General features: G+C 46.2%; 1 protein-coding gene across 1 annotated transcript; it reads left to right on the top strand.

Annotated features, from left to right (window-relative positions):
* The first annotated feature begins 633 nt into the window (after positions 1–633).
* LOC117872685 (olfactory receptor 52R1-like) lies at positions 634–1,581 on the top strand. The gene has a single exon (XM_034761402.1). It carries the CDS (start codon positions 634–636, stop codon positions 1,579–1,581), a length of 948 nt encoding a protein of 315 aa, XP_034617293.1.
* The last annotated feature ends 14,582 nt before the right edge of the window (positions 1,582–16,163 follow it).

The raw sequence follows: 16,163 nt of genomic DNA, 5'->3' as shown, positions 1-16,163 counted from the left end.
GAGCAGGGTATTGTCCATTCCATTCCTTAGGCATCCAAACATTATCTTTGTTTTGGTCACTACTGCTAATGAGCTGGTGTTTCCGTTGAGCTGCAATCAATGACACCCAGGTCTTTACCCTGAGTGTGTTCTAGTTGGGATGTTTCCCTCTGATACATGTTTATCAAAGCTTTGGGTTTTTTTCCACATTCCGATTTTGATCAACTGGGTGAATGGAGAACTCCCTACAGGATGGACTGTCTAGTCTGGGTTTCATTGCATTAAGGAACAATGATGGATAACCAGTATCCACACTTGTGTTTCCTGCTGGTGCCTATTAAGGTTTCCCACACCACGATGAATAGGAATTATTGAGGCAGGGAACACCATAAAATATGGAATTGGTATTTGTAGGGCCATGTGTTCATAATTCATTTATCTGAATAATATAAGTGTCATTTTTCTCTGTGTGAAGAGCAACCAAGCTGCTTCACTCATTAGAACTGTCTCCAGTAGTACATGTAATGTCTTCAATTAACATTATCTCTCCATCCAGGCATTTGTACTGTGACCATCACCCTTCAGCTTGGGCACATACAGTACATGCAAGAGACATCGTTCTGACTCTGAGTTGAACACCTTCTCCCCTACTCCATGTCGGATTCCAATGCAACTGACTTCACCAACCCCTCTACCTTCATCCTTCTGGGCATTCCTGGGCTAGAGGCAGCCCACGTCTGGATCTCCATACCCTTCTGCACCATGTACGCCATAGCCATCTTGGGGAACTTCACCATTCTGTTCATCGTGAAGACGAAATCAAGCCTCCATGTGCCCATGTACTATTTCCTCTGCATGCTAGCCGTCACTGACCTGGTCCTGACTACCTCAACCCTTCCCAAAATGCTGAGCATCTTCTGGTTCAATTCCAGGGAGATCGATTTCAGTGCCTGCCTCACCCAGATGTACTTTATTCATTGCTCCTTAGAGATGGAGTCTGGGATCCTTGTAGCCATGGCTTTTGATCGCTATGTGGCCATCTGTGACCCCCTGAGGCATTCCACCATCCTGACAAATCCTGTTGTGTCCAAGATCGGCCTGGCCGTGATGCTGCGTGGGTGCATAGTCGTACTGCCCCTTCTGATCCTGGCGAGGCAATGGCCATATTGCAGAACCAATATCATCCCCCAGCCGTACTGCGCACATATAGCCGTGGTGAATCTGGCCTGTGCCGACATCCGCGTCAGTAGTTACTTTGGTCTCTTTGTGCTATTCTGTGTGATGGGTCTGGATGTGATTTTTATCACCGTGTCCTATATCCAGATCCTCAGGGCCGTCTTCAGCCTCCCCACAAAGGATGTCCAGCTCAAGACTTTTGGGACCTGCAGCTCCCACATCTTTGTCATTTTAGCCTTTTACATCCCAGGTCTCTTCATCTCCCTAATGTACCGGTTTGGCCACAATGTGGCCCTGCATTTCCACGTTCTCATTGCCAACGTGTACCTCTTGATGCCCCCCATGCTAAACCCCATCATCTATGGGGTGAGGACCAAAGAAATCCAGGGCAGGCTGCTCCGGCTCTTTACTCATGACGAATCCTAAAGTTTTCTCCTGGTGCTCTCTCAGACTGACCTCCATGCAGAGCTGGCTGGTGACATGGTACTGGGCCCTGTTCCCTGAATCCCTTTCCTGACCTTGCTGTGCTGTGTCAGCATGACAAACAGCGGAATTGGTTTATGTACAACTCACTAACTTACAGGATTCTCACCTTTCTAATTACTGGTAACTGGACCGCTGAGGCCACATGCCCGTCACTGCCTATTCCCCCAGCTCCTGGCCCCCACATCACTTCTTTCCACAAGGCCCCTCCCCCTGTCCCAAATATTCCCACAAGACCCTGCTCCCTTCTCCACCTCTTCCCCCACATCCCCAACTCTGTTCTGCCACTTTCCCCAGAGTCACAGCCCTGTTGCTCGCTCCTTTCCTCCCCAACCCCATAAACTTTCTGGATCATCTCCACCTCCCTCCCCACTCAGCTGCCCTCCCTCTGCCCTGGGGCTGGGACAGGAGCAGTTGCAGGCTGACAAGGAGCCTGCAGTGAGTGCTGCAAGGTTACAGTGCTGGGGCCAACAGGCGAATGAGAAGTGGAGAGGGAAGCCAGGAATCCGTATAAAAGAAGCTGGGGGTTAGGAGCAGGGTTGTGTTGCAGGAGGGTGAGCCTGTACATTATACAGCTTGTGGGTACTAAAGATCAGCTACAAAGTTCTGTGTGGCTTATTTCTTTAGCTTTTTGTTCCCTTTTATTCGTCCTGGGTGGGAAACTGTAGCCGGCGGGGTCCCTGCAATGGATATGGGTTGGGAGACATTTGCTATGAGCCAAGTCTTGAGGGCAGGGCCAGGGATCAGCTTTGAAGCTAGGTGGATAACAGTTGAGAGAGGCAGAAGGATGGTCCCTGCATTAGCTGCGAAGGCGGGACGCTGGACAGAGGCTGTGATGGCTTCAGTGGCTCATAGCAAGGAAGATAAATGGCACACTTTCCATTAGCCAGCTATTTACACACGTACACATCATTTTATCTGAAACTACAGGGCACCCATTGCCTCAGGGGTGAAACTGAACAGTGAAGCTGAGTCTAACCTATCCTCTGCATGATGTTTGATCACTACATCTAGAATCTCCTTTGCTAGGCTCCTGGGCGGCGTCATCCCCATGGTATTGATGAACAAAGCAGAGGTAAAGTGATTTACCCAAGGCCACACAATGAGTCAGTGGCAGAGCTCGGAATAGGAACCGGGAGTCCTGACCCCCCAAGCACCATTGCTTTGGCCATGAACTGGCATTGCTCCTCTGGGTTGTGGTGGATGCAGTGAGGCTATTTGTGTGTCGTGATCAATGGAGTTGCCGTCCTTCTTAAACAGGAGCCATTTATTAAAGAAACAGCTAACAGCTACAGCCACAAAAACAGGTTTACACACAACTCAGTTTTCAGTCTTCTCTTGCTTGTTTACCAGGGACCACACGCTGCCTGGAACTCTGCACAGTGCATAGAGACCAATGATGTGCAACCAGGAACCAAATCAGTGCCGCGTGTGACTCGAAGGCCCTGATTAGGACCTTTCGATAGCAACACATTAGAAATAATAACTAATCATCTCCATTTAATGCAGGGAGAAGCTGTGCCCAAGGTCACGCAGCTAATCTGTGGCAGAGCTGGGACTCCTCTCTCCCAGCTCACTGGTCTCTGATGATGCTTTAGCTCTAGTTAAATGTCTTGGGCCAAATCCTCATCTCATGTAAGTGGGAGCAGCCCCACTGAAATCAGTGGAGATCCCCTGCACTAGAGAAACCAATGGAGAGAGAGCTCCATGCCTCTGTGTTGCTGCATTGACCATACAAGCCAGGTCTGAGAGAGACTAAGCAAGGAATTGGCAGCTAGGGACTCATGGGATATGTTGCCAGCTCAAGACACTTCCCTTCCTGCTGCCTCAGTTTCCCCATCTGTAAAAGGGGGATACGTCCAGAGAGTAGTGAGCAATAGACTGTGAATTACCTATCAACAGTCAACTCTGTGTCCAAGTGTGACCGTGCCTTAGTGGGACACAGCTGAGGATGCCAAATTCAGGACAAACTGCTGAAAAATAGGGCAGACTCACCTCAGACTGGGGGTTGTTCTATCATTAGATTATACCAAGCCAGTAACAAATGTAAATTTCTGTCTCACCGCCCTGGTTAACTAGAAGCCAAAAATACAGTTTCCTGAGGCATCCCAGCCCTTGGCTAACCACCCTGACGCTTGACTCCATGATGAGGTCAGTGAAAACCAGTTTCGCCACATATATAATATAATATAGAGATATACCCATCTCATAGAACTGGAAGGGACCCCATAAGGTCATCAAGTCCTGCCCTCTGCCTTCACTAGTAGGACCAGGTACTGATTTTTCCCCAGATCCTTAAGTGGCCCCCTCAAGGATTGAGCTTATAACCTTGGTGCGAGCAGCGGCACAGAGGCAGCAAACAGGGCGGCTAACAGGGGAGTTTGAGAGGGAGTTTGCAGGGGGAGGTAAAGGGGGAGGCAGGAGGGTGGGGCGTGGTGTGTGCTCCATTTCCCCAGGTGCTGTGGGCAGAGACAGCAGCAGCCATGAGCCAAGCAGCAGCAGCAGACAGAATGCAGATGGCGACATGTGGGAGCTGTGGTATGTATATAGTCCTAGCAGGAGACCTGGAACAAAGGTATGTGTGTATGAAGTGTCGCCTTATAGCGTTACTGGAGGAAAAGGTTAAGGGGCTGGAGATGCAGGTAGAGACCCTGGTGGAGTTTAGGTGGGGTTTGAGCAGCTGATGGAGGACAGGCAAGGCGGGGCTGAAGGGGAAGGCTCTAGGGTGCAGAAGGAGGCAGTAGTAGATGACAGCGAGAGGGGAATGGAAGGGGGAGAACATGGGAGGTGGAAGCATGTGACTGTGAGAAGCAGGCCAAGGAAAAGGAGGGCCAGTGAGGGGGGAATAGAACTCAGGAATAGGTTTGAGTGTTTGGATAACGAGGTAGGGGGGCAGCAGGTGGTGACTGAAGGTGGGAGGGTGAGGAAGAAGAGAAGAGCTGCTAGTCCGAGAGAGAGGGGGGAGGAGTTGATGGAGACAGCACCAATTATGGGCCACCAGAGGATACAGGAAGGCATAAGGGGGAGCATAAGAGAAGATAGGAACAGACACAGGTCAGGACTAGAGGGATCAGAGACTAGATTACTAGATCACACTGTTGCCAGGCGACGGCAGGTGTATGTAATTGGAGACTCTTTACTGAGGAGGTTGGACAGGCCTGTGACCAGGGCAGACCCGGAGAACAGAAGGGTGTGCTGTCTACCGGGGGCAAAGATACGCGATGTGGACCTGCGGTTGAAAAGGATCCTAAAAGAAGCAGGTAAGAACCCCTTGATAATCCTTCATGTAGGAACGAATGACACGGCTAGGTTCTCGTTAGAGAGAATCAAGGGAGATTATGCCAGGCTGGGGATGACTCTCAAGGAGATAGAGGCTCAGGTTATCTTTAGTGGGATTCTGCCTGTTCCGAGGGAAGGGCAGCAAAGGGCTGATAGGATTGTGAGGATAAATAGTTGGCTAAGGGAGTGGTGCTATAAGGAGGGCTTTGGGATGTATGGCCACTGGGAGGCTTTCGGGGACAGACACCTGTTCTCGCGGGATGGGCTTCACCTGAGTAGGGAAGGAAATAGACTTCTGGGAGGGAGGCTGGCTCATCTTATCAAAAGAGCTTTAAACTAGGAAGTTTGGGGAGATGGTTGGGAGATGAACAGTTAATCTCCACGCCAGTTTCCAGTATTGAAAAGCACAGTGTAATAAGAGGAGACATAGCCGGGGAGATGAGATTGGACATAGGAAGGACAGGGGGGAAGTACACAAAGAGGCCCGCAATATACAGTGCTACTAATGAGAGACAGGCTAAACGACATACATTAGGGTGCTTGTACACCAATGCGAGAAGCCTAGGTAATAAAATGGAGGAATTGGAGCTCTTGGTCCGAGAATTGAAACCGGATATCGTAGGAATAACTGAAACGTGGTGGAATGGCAGTCACGACTGGAACGCAGGTATGGAGGGGTATGCGCTGTTTAGGAAAGACCGGGATAAAGGTAAAGGTGGGGGGGTGGCATTGTATGTCAATAGTGAAATAAGCTGTAAAGAAATAATAGTGGATGGAATAGATAACACGGAGTCCGTCTGGGCGATACTCAAGCAGGGTAAAAGGACTACTAGAGCCTCTCCGGGGATAGTGCTTGGGGTGTGCTATAGACCGCCGGGATTGACCCAGGATATGGATAAGGAACTGTTTAATGTATTAAGGGAGGTAAATACTAATAGGAACTGTGTAATTATGGGGGACTTTAACTTCCCGGATATAGATTGGGGAACAAATGCTAGTAGCAATAATAGGGCTCAGATGTTCCTAGATGTGCTTGCTGATCAATTCCTTTATCAAGTGGTAGCTGAGCCGACGAGGGGGGAGGTCATTTTAGATTTGATTCTGGTAAGCAGTGAGGACCTTGTTGAGGAAGTGGTAGTGGGGGACAACTTGGGCTCCAGTGATCACGAGCTAATTCAGTTTAAACTAAATGGAAGGTGTACCAGAATTAAGTCAAAGACTAGGGTTTATAATTTTAAAAAGGCCAATTTTAACAAATTAAGGGGACTGGTAAGGGAAGTAGATTGGGCAAACGTATTAAGGGACCTAAAGGCAGAAGAAGCCTGGGATTTCTTTAAGTTAAAGATGCAAGAGCTGTCAGAGGCCTGTATCCCCAAAAAGGGAAAAAGATTACCAAGCAAGAGACTTAGACCGAGCTGGATGAGCGACCGGCTGAAAGGGGCGATTAGGAAAAAACAGAAAGCGTACAAAGAGTGGAAGAGGGGAGGGATCAGTAAGGAAACTTACCTTAGTGAAGTCAGAGAATGTAGAGATAGAGTGAGAAAGGCCAAAGGCCGGGAAGAGTTCTACTTAGCGAGGGGAATTAAAAGCAATAGTAAGAGGTTTTACAGCCATATAAATAGGAAGAAAACCAAGAAAGAAGAAGTGGGACCGCTGAAGACTATAGCCGGAGAGGAGATTAAAGATAATCTAGGCATGGCGCAATATCTCAATGAATATTTTGCATCGGTGTTTAATGAGGCCAATGAAGGTATTAGGGATACTAGCACCGTTACAGAGGGGCATACAGGATGGGGGATTACCGCATCTGAGGTAGAAACAAAATTAGAACGCCTTAATGGGACTAAGTCGGGTGGACCGGACGATCTTCATCCGAGAATATTGAAGGAATTGGCGTGGGAAATAGCAGGCCCATTAGCGACTATATTTAATGAATCTGTAAACTCGGGGGTGGTCCTGTTAGACTGGAGAATAGCCAATGTGGTTCCTATTTTCAAGAAAGGGAAAAAAAGTGACCCGGGTAACTATAGGCCTGTTAGTTTAACATCAGTAGTGTGCAAGGTGCTGGAGAAGATACTGAAAGAGAAACTAGTTGAGGACTTTGAGGTTAATGGCAAATGCGATAAATTACAGCATGGTTTTACGAAGGGCAGATCGTGCCAAACGAATCTGATCTCTTTCTTTGAGAAAGTAACGGACTTATTAGATAAGGGAAATGCGGTGGACCTAATATACCTGGATTTTAGTAAAGCGTTTGATACAGTACCCCATGAGGAATTATTGGTTAAAATGAAAAACATGGGGATCGATATGAAAATCCAGAGGTGGATAAGGAATTGGTTAATGGGGAGAATGCAGCGGGTCGTATTAAAGGGTGAATTGTCGGGTTGGAGGGAGGTTACTAGTGGAGTGCCTCAAGGTTCGGTTTTGGGACCCATCTTATTTAATCTATTTATAACTGACCTCGGGACCGATTGCAAGAGTGGGCTGATAAAGTTTGCGGATGATACGAAGGTGGGAGGAGTTGCAAACTCGGAGGAGGATAGGGATATTCTGCAGGGAGACTTGAATGAGCTTGTGAATTGGAGTATCAGAAATAGGATGAAATTTAATAGTAAAAAGTGTAAGGTGATGCACTTGGGGATGAATAATAACAATTTTAGTTATAAGATGGGGACGCATTGGTTAGAAGTAACGGAAGAGGAGAAGGACCTAGGGGTCCTTGTGGATCGCAGGATGACTATGAGTCGACAATGTGACGTGGCGGTGAAAAAAGCCAATGCGGTCTTGGGATGTATTAGGCGAGGTATATCTAGTAGGGATAGGGAGGTCCTGCTTCCGTTGTATAAGGCGCTGGTGAGACCTCATTTGGAGTACTGTGTGCAGTTCTGGTCTCCCATGTTTAAAAAAGATGAACTCAAACTGGAACGGGTGCAGAGAAGGGCGACTAAGATGATCAGAGGAATGGAAAACCTGTCGTATGAAAAGAGATTAGAGGAGCTTGGGTTGTTTAGTCTGACAAAGCGAAGGCTGAGGGGGGATATGATTGCTATCTTTAAATATATCTGAGGAGTTAATACAAGGGAGGGAGAGGAATTATTCCAGCTTAGTACTAATGTGGACACGAGAACGAATGGATACAAACTGGCCGGGGGGAAATTTAGGCTCGAAATTAGACGAAGGTTTCTGACCGTCAGAGGGGTGAAATATTGGAACGGCCTTCCGAGGGAAACGGTGGGGGCGACGGACCTGTCTGGTTTTAAGATTAAGTTGGATAAGTTTATGGAGGGAATGGTTTAACGATAAAACATAGTAGCCAACGAAAACCAAGCAATGGTACATGAATAGCATAATGGCCAACAAGGGTCAGGCTAGAGACTCTTGCCTATATGCTCGGGGTATTACTGATCGCCATATTTGGGGTCGGGAAGGAATTTTCCTCCAGGGCAGATTGGCTGAGCCTCTGGAGGTTTTTCGCCTTCCTCCGCAGCATGGGGCAGGGATCACTAGCAGGAGGGTCTCTGCCGATTGAAGTCACTAAAACACAGGATTGGGGACTTCAACGGCAGAGTCCAGGGAAGGGTCTTGTGGCCTGCAGCATGCAGGGGGTCAGACCAGATGATCATAATGGTCCCTTCTGACCTTAAAGTCTATGAGTCTATGAGATCTAGATGGAGGTTGTGAGCTCCCCACACCTGTGAGGTTTGAACTCCGGGACTCCACTTCTGGTCCCACTCAGAAACCTGCCAACACATCACTGGGGTAAATTCGGGGGAACAGACTTAGGAAAAGCAACACAAATAAACTGTTCCTGTGGATAGAGTGTGGCTGGGGCCCGGCTTGGGACAGAGGCCTCCTCTTTCCCCCAGAGCTGCCATGGAACAAGGGTGTGTGGCTAAAGGCAGGATAGAAACTGGATTAGTGTTTGCATCGGATTTGTTCTCTCCCTCTCAGTTCATTTCTTCCCAGTTTCTCCCAGGTGGAATTGAAATCTAATGTTCCAGGCTGAGTCAGACTTTCCAGGAGTGCTCCAGCTGGAGGGCACTTGGATTCCTACAGCTGAACTCTGCCTGCTCATCTGGCTAATCGGGGTATTTCTCGGTGCTGAGCACCTGGGTTTTTAAGCACTGAAATGTATCTGAATGAATTCTCCTGACAAGGGCAACAGGAGTGTTGTGTCCACCTGCATTCAAGTTACAAACACTCTGTGGCTGGCAAGCGTGGTTTGACCTTCTTCTAGAACTGAAGGCAAAGGGCGGGGGGAGGCCCTGATTTGGCTGCATTATTATGTTAATTATTTATGATCATTATTTGTGTTGTGGAAACCTCCAGAGGCCCCTCCCCATTTCAGGGCCCCTTGTGTGTGGCCCTTGGCAAACACTGAAAGAGAAACAGCCCCTGCCCCAAGGAGCTTATCAATCAAATTCAGCCAAGACACAGCTACTGTGTGTAACAAACCACAAAAGGGGAAGGTGGGGAGATGGGGGAGGAACAGCACTAAGAATGGGTGGTTACAGAGGCTGCTGGGTGGGTGTGAGACAGCTGAAACACACAGCCCTGACCTGGCTGGTAGAAGTATGTCCTGTGCTTTTAAGAGCAGAGCACTTGTTCAGGGGAACTAGATTGGGGCTAGCAAGAACGGGCCTTCGAGTGGCGGCTGCACCAGACACACAGCTCGGAGCGCGTGGCTCTCTGTTAGCTTTTGTAACCCTGCTTTAGTTCTAATCACACCTCCCTTCTGAGCATGCAGACTGAGCCTCCTTCTGACGAATTCCCAAGAAAACCTCAGTACCAGAGGGGAGACCAGAGGAGAGGGCAGAGGTAACAGGACTGTGGTGAAGGAACAAAGGATCCATCCGGGAGATGGAACAACTGAACCCCCCAAGGACTTGAATCTCTTGGGTAATGCAGCAGAATCTGGGAAGAAATTCAGGCAGAGTTTTGAGATAAATCTTTGCAAGCAGATGGATTTGATGAGAAAGACCAGCAGAAAATTGCAATCTTCTTATACATTTCAGGGCTTGGTAAAATGTATGTCTTTAATAGCATGCAACTCAGGCTTTGTCTACACTAGCACTTTTGTTGGTCAGGGGTGTAGAAAACACCCACATGACCAACAAAAGTGCCAGTGAGTGTAGAACTCTGTCAGTGGGAGACACTAATTTGTTGTGGTTTAATTATGCTGGCCGGAGAGCTCTCTCCCATTGGTATAGAGCGGCTACATGGGAGACCTTACAGCAGCACAGCTGGTAGTGCAGACATAGCCTCAGTCAGGCAGACAGAGTCGTTTATTACAGTTTTGTAGAAATTTGAAGAGGCTTGTGTACCGCAAAATAGCACAACATTTGAAGGGTGAAAGTTTCACCTTAGAAGACAGAAGTAAGGTGAGTCCTTTGAAGAATTTCTAACTGATTCATAGATTCATAGATTATAGGACTGGAAGGGACCTCGAGAGGTCATCGAGTCCAGTCCCCTGCCCGCATGGCAGGACCAAGTACTGTCTAGACCATCCCTGATAGACATTTATCTAACCTACTCTTAAATATCTCCAGAGACGGCGATTCCACAACCTCCCTAGGCAATTTGTTCCAGTGTTTAACCACCCTGACAGTTAGGAACTTTTTCCTAATGTCCAACCTAGACCTCCCTTGCTGCAGTTTAAACCCATTGTTTCTGGTTCTATCCTTAGAGGCTAAGGTGAACAAGTTCTCTCCCTCCTCCTTATGACACCCTTTTAGATACCTGAAAACTGCTATCATGTCCCCTCTCAGTCTTCTCTTTTCCAAACTAAACAAACCCAGTTCTTTCAGCCTTCCTTCATAGGTCATGTTCTCAAGACCTTTAATCATTCTTGTTGCTCTTCTTTGGACCCTTTCCAATTTCTCCACATCTTTTTTAAAATGCGGCGCCCAGAACTGGACACAATACTCCAGCTGAGGCCTAACCAGAGCAGAGTAGAGCGGAAGAATGACTTCTCGTGTCTTGCTCACAACACACCTGTTAATGCATCCCAGAATCATGTTTGCTTTTTTTGCAACAGCATCACACTGTTGACTCATATTTAGCTTGTGGTCCACTATAACCCCTAGATCCCTTTCTGCCGTACTCCTTCCTAGACAGTCTTTTCCCATTCTGTATGTGTGAAATTGATTTTTCCTTCCTAAGTGGAGCACTTTGCATTTGTCTTTGTTAAACTTCATCCTGTTTACCTCAGCCCATTTCTCCAATTTGTCCAGATCATTTTGAATTATGACCCTGTCCTCCAAAGTAGTTGCAATCCCTCCCAGTTTGGTATCATCCGCAAACTTAATAAGCGTACTTTCTATGCCAATATCTAAGTCGTTGATGAAGATATTGAACAGAGCCGGTCCCAAAACAGACCCCTGTGGAACCCCACTCGTTACGCCTTTCCAGCAGGATTGGGAACCATTAATAACAACTCTCTGAGTACGGTTATCCAGCCAGTTATGCACCCACCTTATAGTAGCCCCATCTAATTTGTATTTGCCTAGTTTATCGATAAGAATATCATGCGAGACCGTATCAAATGCCTTACTAAAGTCTAGGTATACCACATCCACCGCTTCACCCTTATCCACAAGGCTCGTTATCCTATCAAAGAAAGCTATCAGATTGGTTTGACATGATTTGTTCTTCACAAATCCATGCTGGCTGTTCCCTATCACCTTACCACCTTCCAAGTGTTTGCAGATGATTTCCTTAATTACTTGCTCCATTATCTTCCCTGGCACAGAAGTTAAACTAACTGGTCTGTAGTTACCTGGGTTGTTTTTATTTCCCTTTTTATAGATGGGCACTATATTTGCCCTTTTCCAGTCTTCTGGAATCTCTCCCGTCTCCCATGACTTTCCAAAGATAATAGCTAGAGGCTCAGATACCTCCTCTATTAGCTCCTTGAGTATTCTAGGATGCATTTCATCAGGCCCGGGTGACTTGCAGGCATCTAACTTTTCTAAGTGATTTTTAACTTGTTCTTTTTTTGTAATGTAATTGGGTGAACAGTCCCGCTCCTGTGGGGAATTTTCCTGGCTCATACACGACCCTGGTGGAATGGGCTAGGGAAAGGATCTGAGTCCTCGCTCCCACTTCCTTTGCCCAGAGCCCTGCCTGACCTCGAGGGCTCCCCTTCCACTCTCCTGTGTGGCAAAGTCCTCGTGACCCGAAAAAGGCTGGGCCCAGGATTCTTGGGGGGGCTCGGCCCCCAATCTTGTTGTGGTCGCTTAGGACAAGGGGCTAGGGTGTCTCCACTCTTGGGTACTGTCTCAGCTGCGAGCACTTCCCTAATCCACTGACCATCACATACAGTTCAAGCAAATAGAATTTATTAAACAGCAATCATTTTTTTTGAAACAATAAGGAAAAATGGGAAAAGTTAAAGGGAAACATGTCACCCCACTCTGTGGCACGGGGAACCCCAAACAGCCATCTCTGGAATGTCAGGGCAGTTCACGGTCTGTCCCTCACATGTCCCAGACCTCCTGCCCAGGACCTGGTTGTGCTGCCGGGATGCCGCAGGTCAGACACTTTCTCTGGCGGTGGCCACATGCCCTCAGGCTCTAGGTGGTAAGACCCTTTTCCCCAGTGTAAGCCCCCATCAGGGTTATAATCCCTCTCCAAGTCTGACCTGCAGGGGTTCTTGGCAGGGGGCGTCTCCCTGTGCTGGGCCCCCTGCCAGGGTCCCTTCTCGCTCTCCCCAGCTGCTCACCGCACCCGGCTCTGGACTGCTCTAGCTTCAGCTCCACTCTGCCTCAGCACTGCTGCTCCTGCTTTGCCTCCAGTGAAGCTCCCTGGGCTGCTTCTCTGGCCTCTCTGGTTCTGGTTGCTGCAACTCTGCTCCCAGCACCACTCTGGCCCAGGCAGTCCCAGCTCACACGGTGGATGGGACTCCTGGCCTCTAGATCCCTTATTAGTTTGCCTGCCCTGTCGATCAGGCTGACCTGGAGTTTGCTTGGTAACCTTTAAGCTGGACCCCAAGAAGCTATTCTTGGTGCTTAATTCCTGCAGCTGCTCTTTAAAATCTAGCATCAGCCTGAGTTCCAGATGTATTTTCTTTCTTCTTCTTTTTAATAAAATTTACCTTTTTTAAAGAACCTGGTTGGATTTCTGTGTCTTAAGATGTTTGTGCGCATGTTTCTTAGTTAGCTGGCAGCAACAGCTAATTTCTTCTCCTCTCTCAGCTCTTCCCCAGATGGGGATGAAAGGGCTTGAGGGTACCCCACAGGGAGGAATTCCCAAGTTCTTCATTTCGATTTTTCAGTTTGCCAGGTTGCTCTTTACCACGTCACCTCCCACCCCCAGCTTTTTCCCCACCTGTCCTCACTTCAACTCCCTCTCTGTGTTAAAAGTTAAAAGTTACAATTTTTACAGATACCCCCAAAAGATAAAGCAATCAAAAACAGAACAAAGAGAAAACAAAGTAAAAACTTTACTTTATACAAATCCAGTAAATTAATTATTTTAACCCTTCAGGAATGCAACAGCTGGAATTATTCCTAACTTTCTTGAAGATATGGTTGCCAAGCAACAGAAATGCACACTCTGCTTCTAATCCTAACCACTCACTAATATTTAGAACATGGGCTTTCCTTATTTCCATGTAGCAGAGTTTTAAAATAAAGTTGAATATAAAGTAATGCAAAATCCCTTGTTACTAAATTTATACACCAAATTTGGCAAATATTAATATGATTTTATCAGTTTTTATAAAAAGTTTTACAGAAGGTAATAACTTGTTTAAATGTTTAACCTTTTTATTTTTTATTTTTGTTTGCCTTATTTTGTACAGTTATAAATAGAATTCTGGCACAATTTGTTTTTAATTGTAAGTTTGTCCTGTATGTCGTGTGTGTTGTCCTGTGTTGTATTTTGTGTGACACATGACTACTTTTTTATTATTTTTATTTTGTTCCAACAAAATTAAAGTTTATACTCTTTGAAAAAAATATATATGTGGTACCACACAATTTTAATATCATGGTTGGGGTATAATCATAGTATTAATAATACAATTTTTGTTGTTTGTGTGTGCAGTTAGGGTTACTGGCGAAGTAGTGGCATCTTACACATGGGTTGTGTTCCTGGGTAACACTACTCAAATGGATAAGGCCAGATAGCTGTGTTGGTTGCCCATCAAGAAAACTTAGCTCTCATGATGGGACATAGAAGAAACACACCTCTGTAAAAAAAGCACGTAAGGACATGTGATATGCTCATGTGACCCTGGACTCTCTCTTGGGCCAGTAATTTACCAGGCACCTGGGCTGTGGGCTTTGTTTGGGACAGTAAAATTCCATGCACAGGGCAGTGGATATGAAATGACCCCTGAGATATCCCCACCTTGTCTTCATTTCCTGCTTCATTTCTCTGGTCTGGATTTCTATCAAGGAAGCTCTCAAAGAAGAGACCTCAGGAGGACTGATGACCCCTAAGCTGTTTGGATGACTCCAGATAAACTTTTGGAAGCTAGCAGTTTATTCCATCACTGCTAACTGAAAAATCACTTGGATATATCTGATCTATTAACCATAAGAACATAAGAATGGCCATACTGGGTCGGACCAAAGGTCCATCTAGCCCAGTGTGACGGTGCTGCCCGTGGGAGTCAGCTGAGGTCACTCAATCAGGGTGAACTGCAAACAAAACGGGGCAGACAAACCGCAAACACTGGTGGATATTCCAATACATAGATTTAACAAGCCAGCACAAAACAGCTTCTGTAGTACCTCACTGGTTACTTAGAAGTCCAAACAATGCAGTTCCCTTAAAGTACCCAGCCTCAGGCATCCACCCAGACACACACGTCATATATGATGATGATTATTGAAAATCTTATCTCATCATATAAAAGAAAAGGTTCTTCCAATCCCAAAGGATCAGCCACATACCCAGGTCCAATTATAACTTAGGTCTTGCCCAAAATACACACTTATAGCCAATTCTTATTAACTAAACTAAAATTTATTAAAAAAGAAAAGAGAGAGAGAGTGTTGGTTAAAAGATCAATATACAGACAGACTTGAATTCAATTCTTGAGGTTCAGATACATAGCAGAGGTGAGCTTGTAGTTGCCAAAAGTCCTTTTAGATATGGTCCATAGGTTATAGTCCAATGTCCATATTCAGGGTGGCTCCAGTCAGTGACTGGGGATCTCAATCCTTATGGCTTAAGGTTTCCCCCTCTTGAAACCCAAAGCAGATCTGAGATGAAGTAGGATCGTGGCCCAGTATTCTTATACATTTCCAGCAGCCTTTCAGCCTAAGAAAAAAATAGGCCTAACTCTCCTTCCAAACATCCTGGCAATTAGCACAGGGTAATTTGTCCATTAAATGGTTCAGATACAGGTTACCAGACCCTTCAAAGAGACATATAGACAATAATACTATTTCACTCAAGTATCATCACAAATGTTAATATTCCTTTTTTGAACTTTAAATTAAAACTTTAGCAATAGACAAGACTTGTTTGCTTACATTACAAGACCAGAGCAAACATCTACCCTTGAGATCTCTAACAATGCAGACTTGCATTTCAAAGCTCTATTCATTTACATATCTTCCTAACCAGTCTAGGTTTGGCTATAGGTCAGGTCAGTCTGTAAGGTAATTAGATCTTTCTGGCCCTGTCACCTTTCAATGAGATATTATATCATACTCATAATGTCAAACCCAGTATCCTGTCTTCCAACAGTGGCCAGTGCCAGGTGCCCCAGAGGGAATGATAAGAACAGGTCATCACCAAGTGATCCATCCCTTGTCGTCCATTCCCAGCTTCTGGCAAACAGAGGCTACGGACACAATCCCTGCCCACCCTGGCTAATAGCCATTGATGGATCTATCCTTCATGAATTTAACTAGCTCTTTTTTGAACCCTGTTATGGTCTTGGCCTTCACAACATCTTCTGGCAAGGAGTTCCACAGGTTGACTGTGTGTTGTGTGAAGAAATACCTCCTTTTATTTGTTTTAAACCTGCTCCCTATTAATTTCATTTGGTGACCCCTAGTTCTTGTGTTAGGAGAAGTAGGAAACAATACTTCCTTATCTACTTTCTCTACAGAAGTCATGATTTTATAGACCTCAATCATATCTCCCCTTAGCCATCTCTTTTCCAAGCTGAAAAGTCACAATCTTATTAATCTCTCCTGATATGGAAGCCATTCCATACTCCTAATTATTTTTTTCCCTTTTCTGAACCTCTTCCAATTCCAATATATCTTTTTTGAGATGGG

The sequence above is a fragment of the Trachemys scripta genome, chromosome 1 (genome assembly GCF_013100865.1).
Source record: "Trachemys scripta elegans isolate TJP31775 chromosome 1, CAS_Tse_1.0, whole genome shotgun sequence".
Taxonomy (NCBI): domain Eukaryota; kingdom Metazoa; phylum Chordata; order Testudines; family Emydidae; genus Trachemys; species Trachemys scripta.
This window is presented reverse-complemented; position numbering and strand designations above follow the sequence as displayed.

Excerpts from the sequence above, each read along its gene's own strand:
- LOC117872685 (XM_034761402.1), top strand. The coding sequence starts at position 634 with ATGTCGGATTCCAATGCAACTGACTTCACCAACCCCTCTACCTTCATC.